Raw genomic sequence first — 14,960 nt, 5'->3', positions numbered from 1 at the left:
TGTGTTAACAAAATTCCAGCTTTTGTATGTCTTTGTCTCTTCTAGGGCTTGATTTATCGATCTTACAAACCTGTGTTTTGGTCTCCCTCGTCAAGGTATTTGTGTGTTTTTGGTAGCTAAAGGGGAGAATTTTGTGAGGCTTCCAAATATTTATGTTTAATATTTTTAAACCTTAGGACTGCATTGGCTGAAGCAGAACTTGAGTATAATCCTGAGCATGTCAGTCGCTCAATATATGTAAAATTCCCTCTCTCGAAGCCTTCTCCTAAGTTGGCGTCTCTTATAGGTAAGATTTATTCGTTGCTTTAGTTTATTAAAGTTATGGAATTGTAACATTTGCTAGCATATTTGAAATTTTGTTTTCACAGATGGTTCATCTCCTGTAAGTTTTTTAGTCTGGACCACTCAGCCTTGGACAATTCCAGCCAATCAGGCTGTTTGTTATATGCCAGAAGCAAAGTAGGTATATCATAGCATTTTTTTTTTTGTCCACAAATAGGATCAATTCCGCATTAGCATTATTTTGAATTTATTTCATCCTCATTATCCTCTTAAAATTTAGTGAATTATAACATAGTTATTATGTTCATGTAGATTTTATTAATCTTTAGATGATTCCATTTACGACCTTATTTCCAGCCTTTTTGGAAAACAAAACAGAAATGTAAGGGATGAAGTCCTTTGCAAATGGTACTTTTTTTAATCTTGAGGTTAGTTTTTCTAAAATGTTGTAAATCATTTAAAATGTTATCAGTGGCTTTTCTTTTTTAATTATTATTAATTTTCTCCTAAAATTTTGTTTTAGATACGCTGTTGTGAAATGTTCCAAATCTGGAGACCTCTACATACTGGCTGCAGATAAAGTAACATCTGTTGCTCCTGTTTTGGAAACAACATTTGAGGTTATTTCGACATTTTCAGGTGAAGATTTATAGGTATTCTGACTATCACAGTCATCAAAATATTGAGTTGATTTGAGTTCAGTACCTTGCTGAACATTGCTCATTGTGAGTCAAGATGGATATGGCCTCTACCTTTCTAGAATCTATTTTACATTGATTAAACTGAAGGAGAATATACATTAAACATGATAAGAGTACAGAAAAATGTGAACACTGACAAAGGCACAACTGATAAAAATATTTCTGGCAAATATCCAACATAAAATTGGACAAATGTCCTTTGCACAATGTAGAATGTACAAATATCTGTTTAAAATTTTATTCAAAACTGAATCATTAAAAATTATTTTATCTGATTTAATCAAAGGAGCAAGGAAGGAAGGAAATATATATATTTTTTGCATATAATTTTAATAAGTAAATTGAATAAATACTGAAAATTATTCCAAAGACAGTGCTTTTATCAAAAGAATCCTTTAGTAAGCTATAATTTGGGACTTCTAAAGTAGTGACTGATTTTGAAATATTACTGTGGAAATCTAGGGAGGTTTAAAATTATCTTTGATCCTTAGGGAAGATATATCTTTGAGTTTCTTACTAAAGAAAAAAAATCACAAGAATAAAGATATTCAAAAATAGAAAAATTTCCTAACTAAATAAGGAAGGCCTCTAAATGCATCAGTTCAGATACAAGGCAATTAGAGGTTTAAATAATCTTAGCAAAAGTAAAAAGGTTTTTATGTCAAAGACAGAAAAGGAGCTACAGAATGTTTAATATTTAACATCATTTGCTCCTTGTTGGTGCAGAAGATAAGTTAGGGGATCCAGTATATTCTTTACTCCATACCCCCCACCTTTTTAAAAAAAATTTTTTTAAATTGGTATGTAATTGAAATATAACATTATATTAGTTTTAGGTGTACAACATAAAGATTCGAGATTTGAATATATTGCGAAATGATCACCACAATAAGTCTAGTTAACATCCATCACAACACATAGTTAACAAATTTTTTTTCCTTGTGATTGAAGATCTGCTCTCTTAGCAACTTACAAGTATACAATATAGTATTGTTAATTATAGCCCACCTCTTTTTTAAGTGCAGAAGGTATTATAGACTTGATTGACATGTTAGATTTTATTACAGAAGCTAAATGGCATTCTCACACAGTTTTTGAAAGTATTAAAGTTGAATTTAAAGACCGTTTTTCTAGATTGCATAATTTTTTCTAATTATTGCTGTGCATAGCATTGGTTGGTTGCCATTTTGAGCCACCATTTTGAGCCACCATGTTGCAGAGGAGTATATATACTTCTCATTCCTGGCAAAATAAGCTGGTGACAGCTAGCTTACTACTTGTTAAAGTAGTCGGAATGTTGAATAGCTAAAATGGAATAGTTTGTATGGGGTAGATTTTCTTTCCAGAAAAATGTAAGTTGTTTCTTATTAATCATTTGGAGATCTTAGTTGGGAGATGTGGGAGAGTAGTAAGTGGTATATACATTAAGTATGGGGATAAAGGAAAGTAGGTGAAATTTACTTTGACTGCCTCAAACATTTGGTTTCCATACTAAAAATAGCTAAAAAGTACAGCATAGGGTCATGGGAACTGGTTTTATTTATGAATCTAACTGAGAGAAAGGAATCAAAGTGAAAACTACAGTGTAGATTTCTCTAAAAGTGTTGACATTTTTCTTCTTTGACGGCACTATGAATTATCTGTGAAAGAATGCATCCTGAAGTATTCAAGTTTTTCCTAATAATTCAGGTATTTGCTAGTAATAAAATACTAAGTCATACAGCAAGGAGAGCTTGTGATTTTTTTTTAGAAAAGGGAGTTATGTTGTCATTAGTTATAAGGGAATGTCTGTTTTTCTCAAGCCTCTTACCGGTATTTTAACCAAAATGAAATCAGCGCCAGGGCTGTCAGAGTTAAAAGATTCATATTGTTCTTCGGGTAGTATGCTCTGGTTATGTAGTTTTTATTCCTATATGGCTAGAAAAAAGGATCACAGAGGTGGAGAAATTTCTCTGTGATTATAGATGTTTTTTAAAGTTAATATTATTTAGTTTGGAAAGATGAAGAATGATTTGTGGGGAAGACCTGAGGAGTAAGGGGGCCATTGAAGTTTCTGTAATTATTAAAGAGTAGAAAAACAGACTTCCTCAGTGTATCTCAGTAAGTGGGTAGGTAGAACCAAGTAACCTTTTTTTTTTTGTGAGGAAGATCAGCGCTGAGCTAACATCCATGCCAATCCTCCTCTTTTTGCTGAGGAGAAGTTGCCCTGGGCTAACATCTGTGCCTATCTTCCTCCACTTTATATGGGACGCTGCCACAGCATGGCCTGACAAGCGGTGCATCGGTGTGCACCCGGGATCTGAACCCCGGGTCGCCAGCAGTGGAGGGCGTGCACCTAACTGCTGTGCCATGGGGCCGGCCCCCAAGTAATCCTTTTAAAGTGAAGATTTATTTTTAGAATACATGAAAGATGAGTATATGAAACTCAACCCAAGACGCAGTAAAAGTGGGAAACAATAATACTGGTGTAGAAAACTAACAAGTGATGAGTATGATATATTATTAAAGGGAGCTAGAGTTATTAAAGTTATTAAAAATTTATTTTGAGTCCGGTCTATAGTATGTGCCTAGTAACTATTAGGTATTATTTGTCATCTTTTACCTTTTTAGGGTAACATTATGAAAAGCAACAACAGTGAGTTCCCACAGAGATAATATTAGAATCTGCTGGTCATTGACCTGTTGATCTAGAATTTCTTTGTTCTTATATTCCAAAAGGTACATAGCTGTACGTAAATTAGAGAAATTTCCTTGGACTCACTTGAGTTATCTATATATTATAATAATTGCTAATATTTTAAAGCATTCACAGTGTGGCAGATATTGTGCTAAGTGACCAAAATACTTAAAATGCATTAACCCAGTTTATTCTTACAGCAACCCTCTGAGGTAGGAACCGTAATTATTCACATTTTATAGATTTCTGAAGGTCGCAGAACAAGTGAAAGGGGATGCCAGGATTTGAGCCCAGTCTTGTTCCCGATTCTACACTTTTCACTTTTCTTGTGTTCTGTTGCTACTCTTAAAGAGGAGAAGAATTGCCATATAAAATGATTCTTAACTGTAGTTTTCTTTCCCCACAGGTGTAGACTTGGAAAGTGGTACTTGTATTCATCCTTTAATTCCTGAGAAAGTGTCTCCTCTTTTACCTGCAAATCATGTGACCATGACGAAAGGAACAGGCTTGGTTCACACAGCCCCAGCTCATGGTATGGAAGATTACAGTGTGGCCTCTCAACACAACTTGTCCACGGTACTGCTCCTCTTTTTTCCTTTTTAATGATTGCTTTTGTAGAATTAAAGTGATAGTTCCTAACTAACAACTTTATTTTTTGATAATAAACGGTCATTTTTGTCATCATAATTAAAATTGTGAAATGCTTAGGTTTGTGCAATACACTAAATAAAGCCTCATTAATTCATACTAATTGAGAAAGATTTCCTAGAATTAGCACAAAATCAACACAGAGTTAGAATTGAAAAAATATATTAAGTGGGGGAAGTTTTTTTCTTTCAACTGTTAAATCACATAGATTACTTTCAGTTCCTGAAAAATGGCACGTGAATTTTAGTAAATAGTTGAAAAGAACAGTTTGGTGTTTTTTTTGCTTTGTTTTTAACTAAATAATCTTCTCTAAATTTATTTTACACGTCAGTTACTTAGCGAGTTTTTCCATTTAGTTAAAGGCAAGTCTCATTCATCACAATGTATATACATTACCATAGATCTGTAAATTGAGACCAAGTTAAAGATGTTTTTAGTATATTTTCTTACTTTGTGGTATTAAACTTTGGGTATATGCTTTAATAACACTTTTTGGCTTTTGTGATTTAAATGTGTAAATTCATAAATTCTGATTGACTGAATAAGAAGTGCCCAAATTTTCAGTGTAGTGCAAGACTAGACTATACTGAGATGTTTTATATATATTGTTTTGCCAGATATTGTCATAAGATAAAACATCTTGATACTTTATTTTAATTGTTCAAAATGATACTTTGTAGGATTGTTTAGTAGATGAAGATGGAGTTTTCACAGATGTTGCAGGTCCTGAACTTCAAAACAAGGCTGTCCTTGAAGAGGGAACAGATGTGGGTGAGTATTATGTTTGCTGATATCATAAATACCTATTTTCTGAAAAACAGTCAGCAGTAACCTTTGCCGACTACCCTCCCATCTTATATTTTCAACAGAAACAAAAAGCTAAAATTATATTTTATTTTGCCACATAGTTTAAAATGGAGTTTGGGATTTTTTCATCTTTTGCTTTGAAGTTGCTCTATTTGTTCAAGCAAATCAGAGCAGTCAACAGGGAGTGATGTTGTTTTAGGACTACACAGATAGTGATCAGCAGTATTAGTTCTGTGGAAGGATGAAATCAAGCTTGGGGCTAGATGTTGACTGTGAATCAGACACTCCCCACTCCTTTTGTAACTCTCGTAAATTGCTGACCCAGGTAGCATGGTTTATGTATTGCCAATCTTAGGGGTCCTCCAGTCTTGATTTGTCTTTCTGCGTTTCTAAATTAGGTTTGTGCAATACTCTAATGGATCTAGGGACCAGGTACTATGAAAACCTTTCTTTGCCCACACTAAGACTAAGGCTAATTTAGACCTGGTGTATTACTTCCCTAGGGTTACTGTAACAAATTACCATAAATTTAGTGGCTTAAAACAACAGAAATTTATTCTCTCACAGTTCTAGAGGCTAGAATCTGAAATCAAGGTGTTGGCAGGGCCGTGCCTCCTCTGAAATCTCTTTGGAAGAACCCTTCCTTGCCTCTTCCTAGCTTCTCGTGGCTCTGATAATCCTCAGCGGTCTTTGGCTCAGAGTTGTATCACTTCAGTCTGCCTCCACTGTGGCCTGTCCTTCTTTGCTCTTGTGTGTCTCTGTGTATCCTCTCCTCTTCTTATGAGGACACCAGTCATTGGATTTAGGGCCCACTCTAAACCAGTGTGACCTCGTCTTAATCTGATTGCATCTGCAAAGACCATATTCCCAAATAAGGTGACATTCACAGGTACTAGGGGTTAGGATTTGGACCTATCTTTTGGGGGACAAAATTCAACCCACTATGCCTGATTTCTTCTAGATTATCTGGAGACCATTTTAAGATTCATGGTCTGAAAGCTTATGACTGAATTTCAGATACAGAATTCTAGATATATTCTGTCATCTTTCTTTTGAGGTGAAGAGCCATGGGAATGGGATAATTTGGAGTCTGATTAAGGTTTTATAGTCCTTGTTTATTTTTGCCAGGAGATTCACAGATTAAGCGTTTGATACCTGGGAGATGGCTACTCTTACTGTCAACCTATTGGTCCAGATTTAGTACTCCTGGGAGTTTAGAGAGTTATTAGGATTTTTGTAGTACTTTTTAATGATGTCTAATGTAAATTGTTATTGATTTCTTCTTTTTAAGTTATAAAGATGCTTCAGGCTGCAAAGAATTTGTTGAAAGAGGAAAAATTGGTACACAGCTATCCTTATGACTGGAGGACCAAGAAACCAGTGGTTATTCGTGCCAGCAAGCAGTGGTTTGTAAAGCTCACGGATCTTAAGACTACAGCCAAGGTATAAAAGGCATCCTACTATAAGGGTTGGGTTTATCACTCCCTCAGTATGAAAGGGTTGTGTGTGAGGTTCGGGTGGGGTTTGCGAAGTGGAAGGGATTGCTGCTATTATGATTTGGTTTCATAAAAATGTAGAATTTTAGATCTGGAAGGACCTTGGGTTTCATTCCTTCATTATACACATGCATAAAATCAGGCTTAAAGAGGCTAAGTTCCCAAATTTCCTGCCCACTGTTGTGAAAGTAGCATAGAATTAGGGCAGAACTGAGTTTAGCAAGTTGTTTAACCTCTCAGAACCTCAGTTTCCTCATCTATATAAAGGTGATAATAATGCCTAGCTCATGGGATAAGTGAATAAAAGTTCCCAGAACAGTGTCTGGCACGTGACAGACGTTCAGTAAAACTCTTTTAAAACCCTTTGCTTCCTTAAGATTGAAATTGCAATCTATTTGGAAAGTCGTTGCTTTGTTTATAACTGGTGTTCTAAATATTAATATATATTTGAGCTCTTTCATTTAGTACATGTATGTATCTGTGTATCTCACGAACAACTTGATTCTGTTGAATGAAAGACCTCAACTATATGTTTGTTAATCAGCCTCAGCATACAAATATTTTGCTTTACAGCTTACATCTAACATTACTATAATTAGTTGGTTTACTTGTTGGCCCAGCAATTTGAGGCCCTTGCCAAAGCTATGCAAGCATTTATGTTTTCTATATTTGTGTAGAGTGGACAACTGTGATGTGGACTGGTTTTTGTTCTTTGTTTTTTACATTTTTATGAAGTCTATTTTCCTTTTAAATGTTAAAATTTGTAACTTCCGGCTCTGCACAGATTTTTGGTTGCAGAACGTCCAAGTCTGATGTAATATGCTAAAGCCAAATGTTTTTTTTTAACTTCTTCATAGATAATTTTCAATTACTCCTTGCAGAAATAGAGAGAACAGAGTAACGTACTGCTATGTTTCCATCACCCAACTTCAACAATAATCAACTTTTTGCCAATTTTATTTTTATCTACACCCTGACCCGTTATCGACACTTCCTACCCTTTGGATTATTTTGAAGCAAATTTCAGGCATTATGTTTTCCATAAATATTTCAGCATGTATCTGAAAGATAAGGACTCTTTAAAACATAATTCCAGTGCCAATATTACCACCTTAAAAAAGTACCAGTTTTTCCTTAACAAAACCAAATATCCAGTTAATATTTATACTTCTTGGGTATTTAAACCATTTATTAGTCAAAATGAACTGCAGATGATGCCATCCTGCCAGCAGGTGGTGCTACAAAGAGCTTTCTGTAGTTCAGGTGAGTAAGGAAACGGTTTAAACCTGTCCTGAAAATATAAAAATGCTTTTATTATTGGTAGAGAGATTTTTTTTTTTCGGTGAGGAGGATTGGCCCTGAGCTAACATCTGTGCCAGTCTTCCTCTATTTTGTATGTGGGTCGCCACCACAGCATGGCTTGATGAGTGGTGTGTAGGTCTGCACCCACAAACCCTGGGCTGCCAAAGCGGAGCGTGGGAACTTCACCACCATGCTACCGGGCCAGCCCTGGTAGAGAGATTTTTTAAATGAAGTTAACATATTTTGGCTTTTTTGGAGATTATTATCAAACATTTTTGCTATACAATTCTTTTGATAATTGACAAATGAAATCAAATGCTAGTAGTTTACAACTTTTTTGGGGGGTGGAGAGAGGGAGAGTTCTTGAGAGATAATAAGTAAATAGGAAGTAGCTGTTATTTTGAGAAAGTGTTTTCTATGTTGTAATCCATGCTATGTAAAATTAGGTTATATTGCAATCCTTGTTTGTCAACCTAAGACAGTAGCTTATTTTGTAAGCATTTAAAAAAAATTGTTGAAATCAAGTTTGAATTGATTTTAACTGTAGTTTAATGAAGTATAGTATTTCTACTAAATCTGTTATTACTAGTTTTGATCTAGGGTGCTTGGAAATTAGTATAAAATCTCTTATCACATCCTCCAAAGGTGAAGTCTGTGCACGATGTTATTTATGAGATATTTTGTGGCCCCGTTTTAACTTTGCCTTATTTGCTCTGAAATCTGTAGTTTTTTAGTTTAGTTTCTTTTTGAGGGGGGCATGTGAATGACTATAAACATGCAAAGTCAAGGCTGTGTTAGGATAAATAGTGACAGTTTTAGAAAATTTGTTCTGCTTTCTCTCATTGGACTTGATTTTTGAATCAATTGCAGGAATTATTAAAAAAAGTGAAATTTATTCCTGGAGCAGCACTGAATGGCATGGTCGAAATGATGGACAGGAGGCCGTATTGGTGTATATCAAGACAAAGAGTTTGGGGTGTTCCAATTCCCGTGTTTCATCATAAGACAAAAGATGAATTCTTGATTAACAGGTAGAACTCTTTCTAAAATTTTTGAACATTTTAGAGTGAGTGTATTTTCTTCAAAAATAGAAAAATAGTGGACTATTAAGAACTCTTGATATGTGTTAAATAAAATACTGTAAAATAATTTTTGCGGGGGAATAAAATATAAATTTCAGAAAGATCCTTTCATATGATTGAAATTTTAACAAAAACTAGATTTATTCAATATTGATACTAAGAAGGAAAGGCTCTCATTTTTTCTATGAGACTTCATTGTTCCTGTGTGTCCAGTGTTGTGCTGGAGTAAGGTGTCTGGAATCCAGAGATGAACAGTGTTTAGTAGCAGAGCCTCGTATGTGATTGGTGTCACTCTCTTCCTCTAAGTCTGCTCTCCCTTTCAGTAGAAATGGCATCATGTAGTAGTGTAGGTACTTTAAAATTCAAGAAGCTAATATAGCTGAATGCACATAATTAAAGTTATTCTAGTGATGATTACATTCCCAGTTATTTCTTCTTTTTTTCCTTAAGTTTTTCTTAAAATTTGGAAAGATAATACATGGACCTCGTGAACAATTCACAGTAGAAAAGCCTGTAAAGTGAAAAGAAGATTTTTTTCAGATCATACACTAGACCCTTTTTTAAGGCAGTAAACAAGACTGACTTGGTACCTGCTCTTAATGAGATGATAATCTAGCTAGTTTATCTTCTAGTAAATTAGAGAGGCTTTCAGTATTATTGCTGATGTGGAAAAGGGGGTGTTAATCATTCCTTTTAGGAATGCATCCTAGGTTTTCATTTTCTTTGAGTAATTTTGTTAATGGAATTTTTACTAAGTTATGCCATAACATGAGCAGAGAGTTTGAGCACATTTTGGTAAGTATTTCCATGTTTCATCAGTTGGGGATCCAGTGAGGTTTTTGAGGGCATGGAGGCCAGAGTGTAATGGCGAGTTCAAGAGACTGTAGACAGAGTTGAATGTCCCTACCTTGCGGTTTCTCATCATTTTTGTAAAAAGGTTCTACTTTTCGTTGTCAGCATTATCAGTATTTCTTTAGGTGGTACTTTATGAATACATGTATTTTAGGGTTTTTTTAATGTCAATTGAAGTGGTTTTTTTTTTTAATCACCTGTAGCCATGTATTAGGTAGTTCTTAGTATGCTGTATGTGACGGTTCCTTTTCAATTTGAAATACTGTTTATTATATCACTACTTCATGGATGATTGGACACCTTATGGCAACATGGCTCAGAGGGAAGAACTAAAAGCTCTGCCTTTGGCAAATATTGAACCATAAAACAGCTCATTTGCTTCATTCGTAGAGGATGTGGCATTTAGGGCCTGGAGGATTAGGTAGGAAATGGGGGAAAGTATTTTGCAAGTAGAGGGATCAGCAGGAGCTGAGGACCTGAAGGGGGAAAAGTATAACGTGTACAGGAACTATAATGAGACTGTGGGGTGTGGAAGGGGACTAGAAAGGTAAACTAAGGAAGATTGGTTGGGGCAAATTGTAGTGAGTCTTGAATACCAGGCTACGGAGTTTAAAGTTTTAAGTAGGCATGAGGAGTAAGAGTATGTTTTAGGAAAAGAAACTAGAGGCTAGAGACCAGGAAGTCATTGTAAGTCTATTGTAATATTATTACAATTTGGAGCTGAGAAAGATGCTTTGGCCTAAATATTGTTACTTATGTTGTTCTTATAATTTAGAGCTTGGTCAGATATAAATTGCTAATATGTTAATACACCTATTAAAAATTAAATTTGAGATAAATCTACACAAGTATTGTTTAAAATTCCAAACCGGAAAGTTTTCTTTTAAGGAAACATTTATAAGACACTGCCTCATTCTTTTCAGTATTTAAAGAAAAAGATTTTTAGGGAATTTCTTTCAAGTGATTTGTATATATCATTTGATCATTTGATCAAGTGATTTCAAGTGATTTGTATATATTAGTAAGTAGAGCAAACTGGTTTATTTGACCATTAGTTAATCACAACAGTATAATGGTACGTAGGTCAATTGGTGAGTAACCTAGGTGAAATAAATGTGAGCTGTCAGAAAAACAGAAGCAAATTTTCATTAAGTATCATTTATGTTTTATTTACAGTCAATACATTTACATGGTTGTGTTACAGATTCTTTTCTGTGCGTCTACCATTGTGTTACTTGCATGGTATTAGTTGATTTCTGATTTTGAAGTAGCAGAGATATACAGAATATTGGCCTACAGAAATGACAGACAAACTTAGCTATATTGTCTGTCAATTCATAGGTCATTTTCCTGTACATCATTTCTTAATGATGACTCTAATCCTCTTCCATTGTTGGGTCCTTTTTGTGATGTAATATTTGATTTAAGAAAACAGATGTCAATTCTTAAGTATTTGTCAGTTTTTAAAGATAGCGTGAGAAGTTATCTTTTTTCCTCCTTAATCAAATGAGAATCAACTACCATGATTTTCTGTGTTTCTTGGGTATGCCTTTATATTGTAGTGAGTTGGTAACCATCAAAAGTAACAGCATCTCCACTGGAAATTGGTACACAGTCCACATGGAGTTGCTGTTACACTTGATAACCCCGTTAAACATATCAGAAGATTCCTCCTGCTTTTCTTGATGAAAGTCTGTAAATTATCTTTTAAGTATACTTTTTTCACAGAAGAAAATTTTGGTTAATTGATATTCTAAATAAGTTTAGAGTCTGGTAGATTTGAAACTCTGATGCTTAATTTTGATTTGAGTTAATGTTCTCACTTATACGTTATATTCATATTTGTATTTTCTCAAGAAATAATTCCATTTCTGACTCTAACAGTCGATCATTTTTCTGAATCTGTAATATAATGCCATTATAATTTAGGTGGACATCTATTCCTGGGTAATAAAGACAAACACTTTTTAGTATAAAAAAGATAAAATTTAGAAACATTTGCAGAGGCCTGGCTGGTGGTGTAGTGGTTAAGTTTGCACGCTCTGCTGCGGTGGCCTGGTGTTCACAGGTTTGAATCCCAGGGGCAGACCTACGCGCCACTCATCAAGCCATGCTGTGGCGGCATCCCACGTACAAAATAGAGGAGGATGAGCATGGATGTTAGCTCAGGGCCAATCTTCCTCACCAAAAAAACCCAAAAAATTTAGAAGCGTTTGCTACCTAGGAAGGAAAAGAAGTTGTTAGTTAAATTTCTTTCATCATTTCAGATGATTGTAATCAACTTAATAGTATTAATACAATAGTTAACATATGCATTTAGGAAACGGCCCCTGATTTCTGGAAATAATGAGAAATTCACTAGAAATAGGTAAAGAATTTCCAGTTTAATTTGATTGTTAGCTTTACCTACCTCAAACTTTTGCTCATGTTAATAATAATGACCTTTTGGTAAAAAAATTTGGACATGTTCATTAAATAACAAAAAATTTTTCCAAAATTGTTTTCTGTCACCTTTAAAACATAAATGTAGGATTAATTAAAAATAGAATTCCCCCCCAAAATTTCATTGTGTTCTAGAATTAAACTTAGTAAATAAATATGAAACATTTAGCCTCTTACCTCATTCTTTTTCCAGTAACTTGCAGAAGAAAAGTTGTCTTATAGTCCTTAATAGTTTTGTCTTTATAAAGACGAGACGCAGGAAACAGTGGAATGACAGCGACACTTGCTTCATCACCTAGTAATCGTAATGCAGCTTCATTTCCAGTAACTTGCTAAATAAGCCTTCAGCCCAGCTGATATGGAAGTTCAGAATGATTGGTTGGTGTTACGGTTGCTCATACCACCTAGTGGGTTTGCACGGATTGGAACCTAAGAAGGGACACGTAATGCATGTGTTCAGATAAGGCCCTTGTGTAAGGTACAAAGTTTTATGACAGACTTATTGCTTTATGAAATACAGCAGTAAAATGGAAGCATAGAGGTTATGTAGCGATAAGTGGTTTCACCCACTTTTATCAACAGTAACTTATACTGATCTTTAGGTTATAAGTTAACTATATATTTGTGCTCAGTATAGGATATTAACAAAGTAAAGGGGAGAATTCTTAAATTTCCAAAGACAAATTTTGACTTTCTTGTATTTAATATCATTAAGAAATGCCTATAAAATTGTTTTAAAAACTTTTTAAAGCGATTTCAGTTTCCTTATAAAAAATTACACTTCTAAGTATTTATCCTAAGGAAATGATGGCTAACGTCTCTTGTACAAAGATATATATGTAAGGATGTCTGAGTTGTTTGTAAAGGAATATAATGATGTAAAAAAGAAGAGATAATTTAAGTCACTTTTGGAAGAGTGAATATGCAGCCATTAAAAATGGTAGCTTAGCTTCTAATGGCTGCCTAGTTCCCTGTGTGTGAAAGTCAAATAGATGTGGCCCATCCCAACGTTTGGCTGTTTCTGAGTTTTCACTATAGCACTGTACTGAGTATCCTTAAGCACTTGTGCAGCATTTATTTGGATTTTTTTATCCAAATTATCTTTTCAGATTTTGTTTGAATGTTAAATTTGTCTTTGTTTTGGGACTAGCCCGGTGGTGTAGTGGTTAAGTGCGCGCGCTCGCTTCGGTGGCCCGGGGCTCGCAGGTTCGGATCCCAGGCGCACACAGACGCACTGCTTGTCAAGCCATGCTCTGGCGGCATCCCACATAAAGTAGAGGAAGATGGGCATGGATGTTAGCCCAGGGCCAATCTTCCTCAGCAAAAACAGGAGGATTGGCATCGGATGTTAGCTCAGGGCTGATCTTCCTCACACACAGAAAAGAAAAAAAAAAATTTGTCTTTGTTTTGCAACCCAATTTGGTTACCTCAAGTTTGTAGGTTGTATGTGTATGTTTATTTTTATTGAAAATTTTGTTTTTAAAACTCTGCCACAATTTTTTAGGATCATTCAGACCACCAGAGTACAAGTCAGGAGCAAGTTTTCACTTGGTGATACCAATTCTGTGTACTTAAATTTTGATTTGTTTGGATTGTAAGAATGTTTTTGTCTTTGAAGTCTGCATTCTTGTTTATCATACATTTTGTTCGGTTTTTATCCTCTAACTCCAGAGTTCTCTTTAGTTTATTTTCCTGTCTTTAAAAAACATTAGTAATAGAGTTGTCTAAGATCTCAAAATAGATCTGAGCAACAGAATATAAGCCTTATTAAAGTACATTTAGTGCATGATGTTTTTATTTCATGATACAAAGTAAGGAAGCAAGTCTTGCTCTAAGTATTAGTGAGACTTGCTCTATTAATGAGGGGGGTCTTCTTCTCTCCCCTCTTCACAATGGTTCATGTTTCTTTTGGATATGTGGAGAAAATTTTTCTTTCGTCTAGATTCGTCTGCATATGTTAGGAGGGACCCAAAAATATTGAGTCATTTTCTTAGTAGCGTGTAGTTTTACTTATGACAGCTTTTTTGAAATTAGATTTTTAAAAATTACTACTGTAGGATTATTTTCATTGGTGTAGATAACGTTATGTGGTTATGTCATTTTTAATAAATATTATTAGGTAAACTAAAAGAAAAATGAAACTAAACAAATTTTAAGAGTTTAAAAAAAGGATATTTGCAAATAAGGTATGTATAAAATGCAAGATTAAATTTCTTATATTGAAACATATTGTATATCTAAGTGAATTATTAGTATCTTTATAAGAAAATGTAGCAATTAAAACTTCAATTTTAGTTAGACCAGAGGTGGTTGACTAAACTTGGTGGGATTTTACAGTTGCCCTAATAACATGCCAGCTGCAAAATTGGAATCCTTCTTTGCTGTTTGGTATTAGACTAGTTAGTTATAGGCTCAGTAAGATACTTGAGCATAGTTAAGTAACACTTAAAATATAATTCTAAAACTTCATTGAATTATCTGCTACTTACGGATATAAAAAAGAACTTAGAGCTGTTATAGTTGAATTTGGCACTCTAAAACGGATCTGTGGGGCCGGCCGGTGGCGCAAGCGGTTAAGTGCGCGCACTCCGCTACGGCGGCCTGGGGGTCGCCGGTTCAGATCCTGGGCGCGCACCAGCGCACCGCTTGTTAAGCCGTGCTGTGGCGGCGT

At 34.8% G+C, this 14,960-nt stretch overlaps 1 protein-coding gene across 1 annotated transcript in view; it reads left to right on the top strand.

Annotated features, from left to right (window-relative positions):
- Positions 1-14,960, top strand: part of IARS2 (isoleucyl-tRNA synthetase 2, mitochondrial) — a 58,387-nt gene that overhangs the window by 20,365 nt on the left and 23,062 nt on the right. The window contains exons 5-12 of the mRNA XM_058533685.1: positions 46-95; positions 177-286; positions 369-459; positions 806-921; positions 4,067-4,236; positions 4,989-5,079; positions 6,407-6,558; positions 8,784-8,944. Coding sequence (XP_058389668.1) covers positions 46-95; positions 177-286; positions 369-459; positions 806-921; positions 4,067-4,236; positions 4,989-5,079; positions 6,407-6,558; positions 8,784-8,944 — 941 coding nt within the window. The remainder of the gene's footprint in view (positions 1-45; positions 96-176; positions 287-368; positions 460-805; positions 922-4,066; positions 4,237-4,988; positions 5,080-6,406; positions 6,559-8,783; positions 8,945-14,960) is intronic.

This window comes from Diceros bicornis, chromosome 38 (assembly GCF_020826845.1).
Source record: "Diceros bicornis minor isolate mBicDic1 chromosome 38, mDicBic1.mat.cur, whole genome shotgun sequence".
Lineage (NCBI taxonomy): Eukaryota > Metazoa > Chordata > Mammalia > Perissodactyla > Rhinocerotidae > Diceros > Diceros bicornis.
This window is presented reverse-complemented; position numbering and strand designations above follow the sequence as displayed.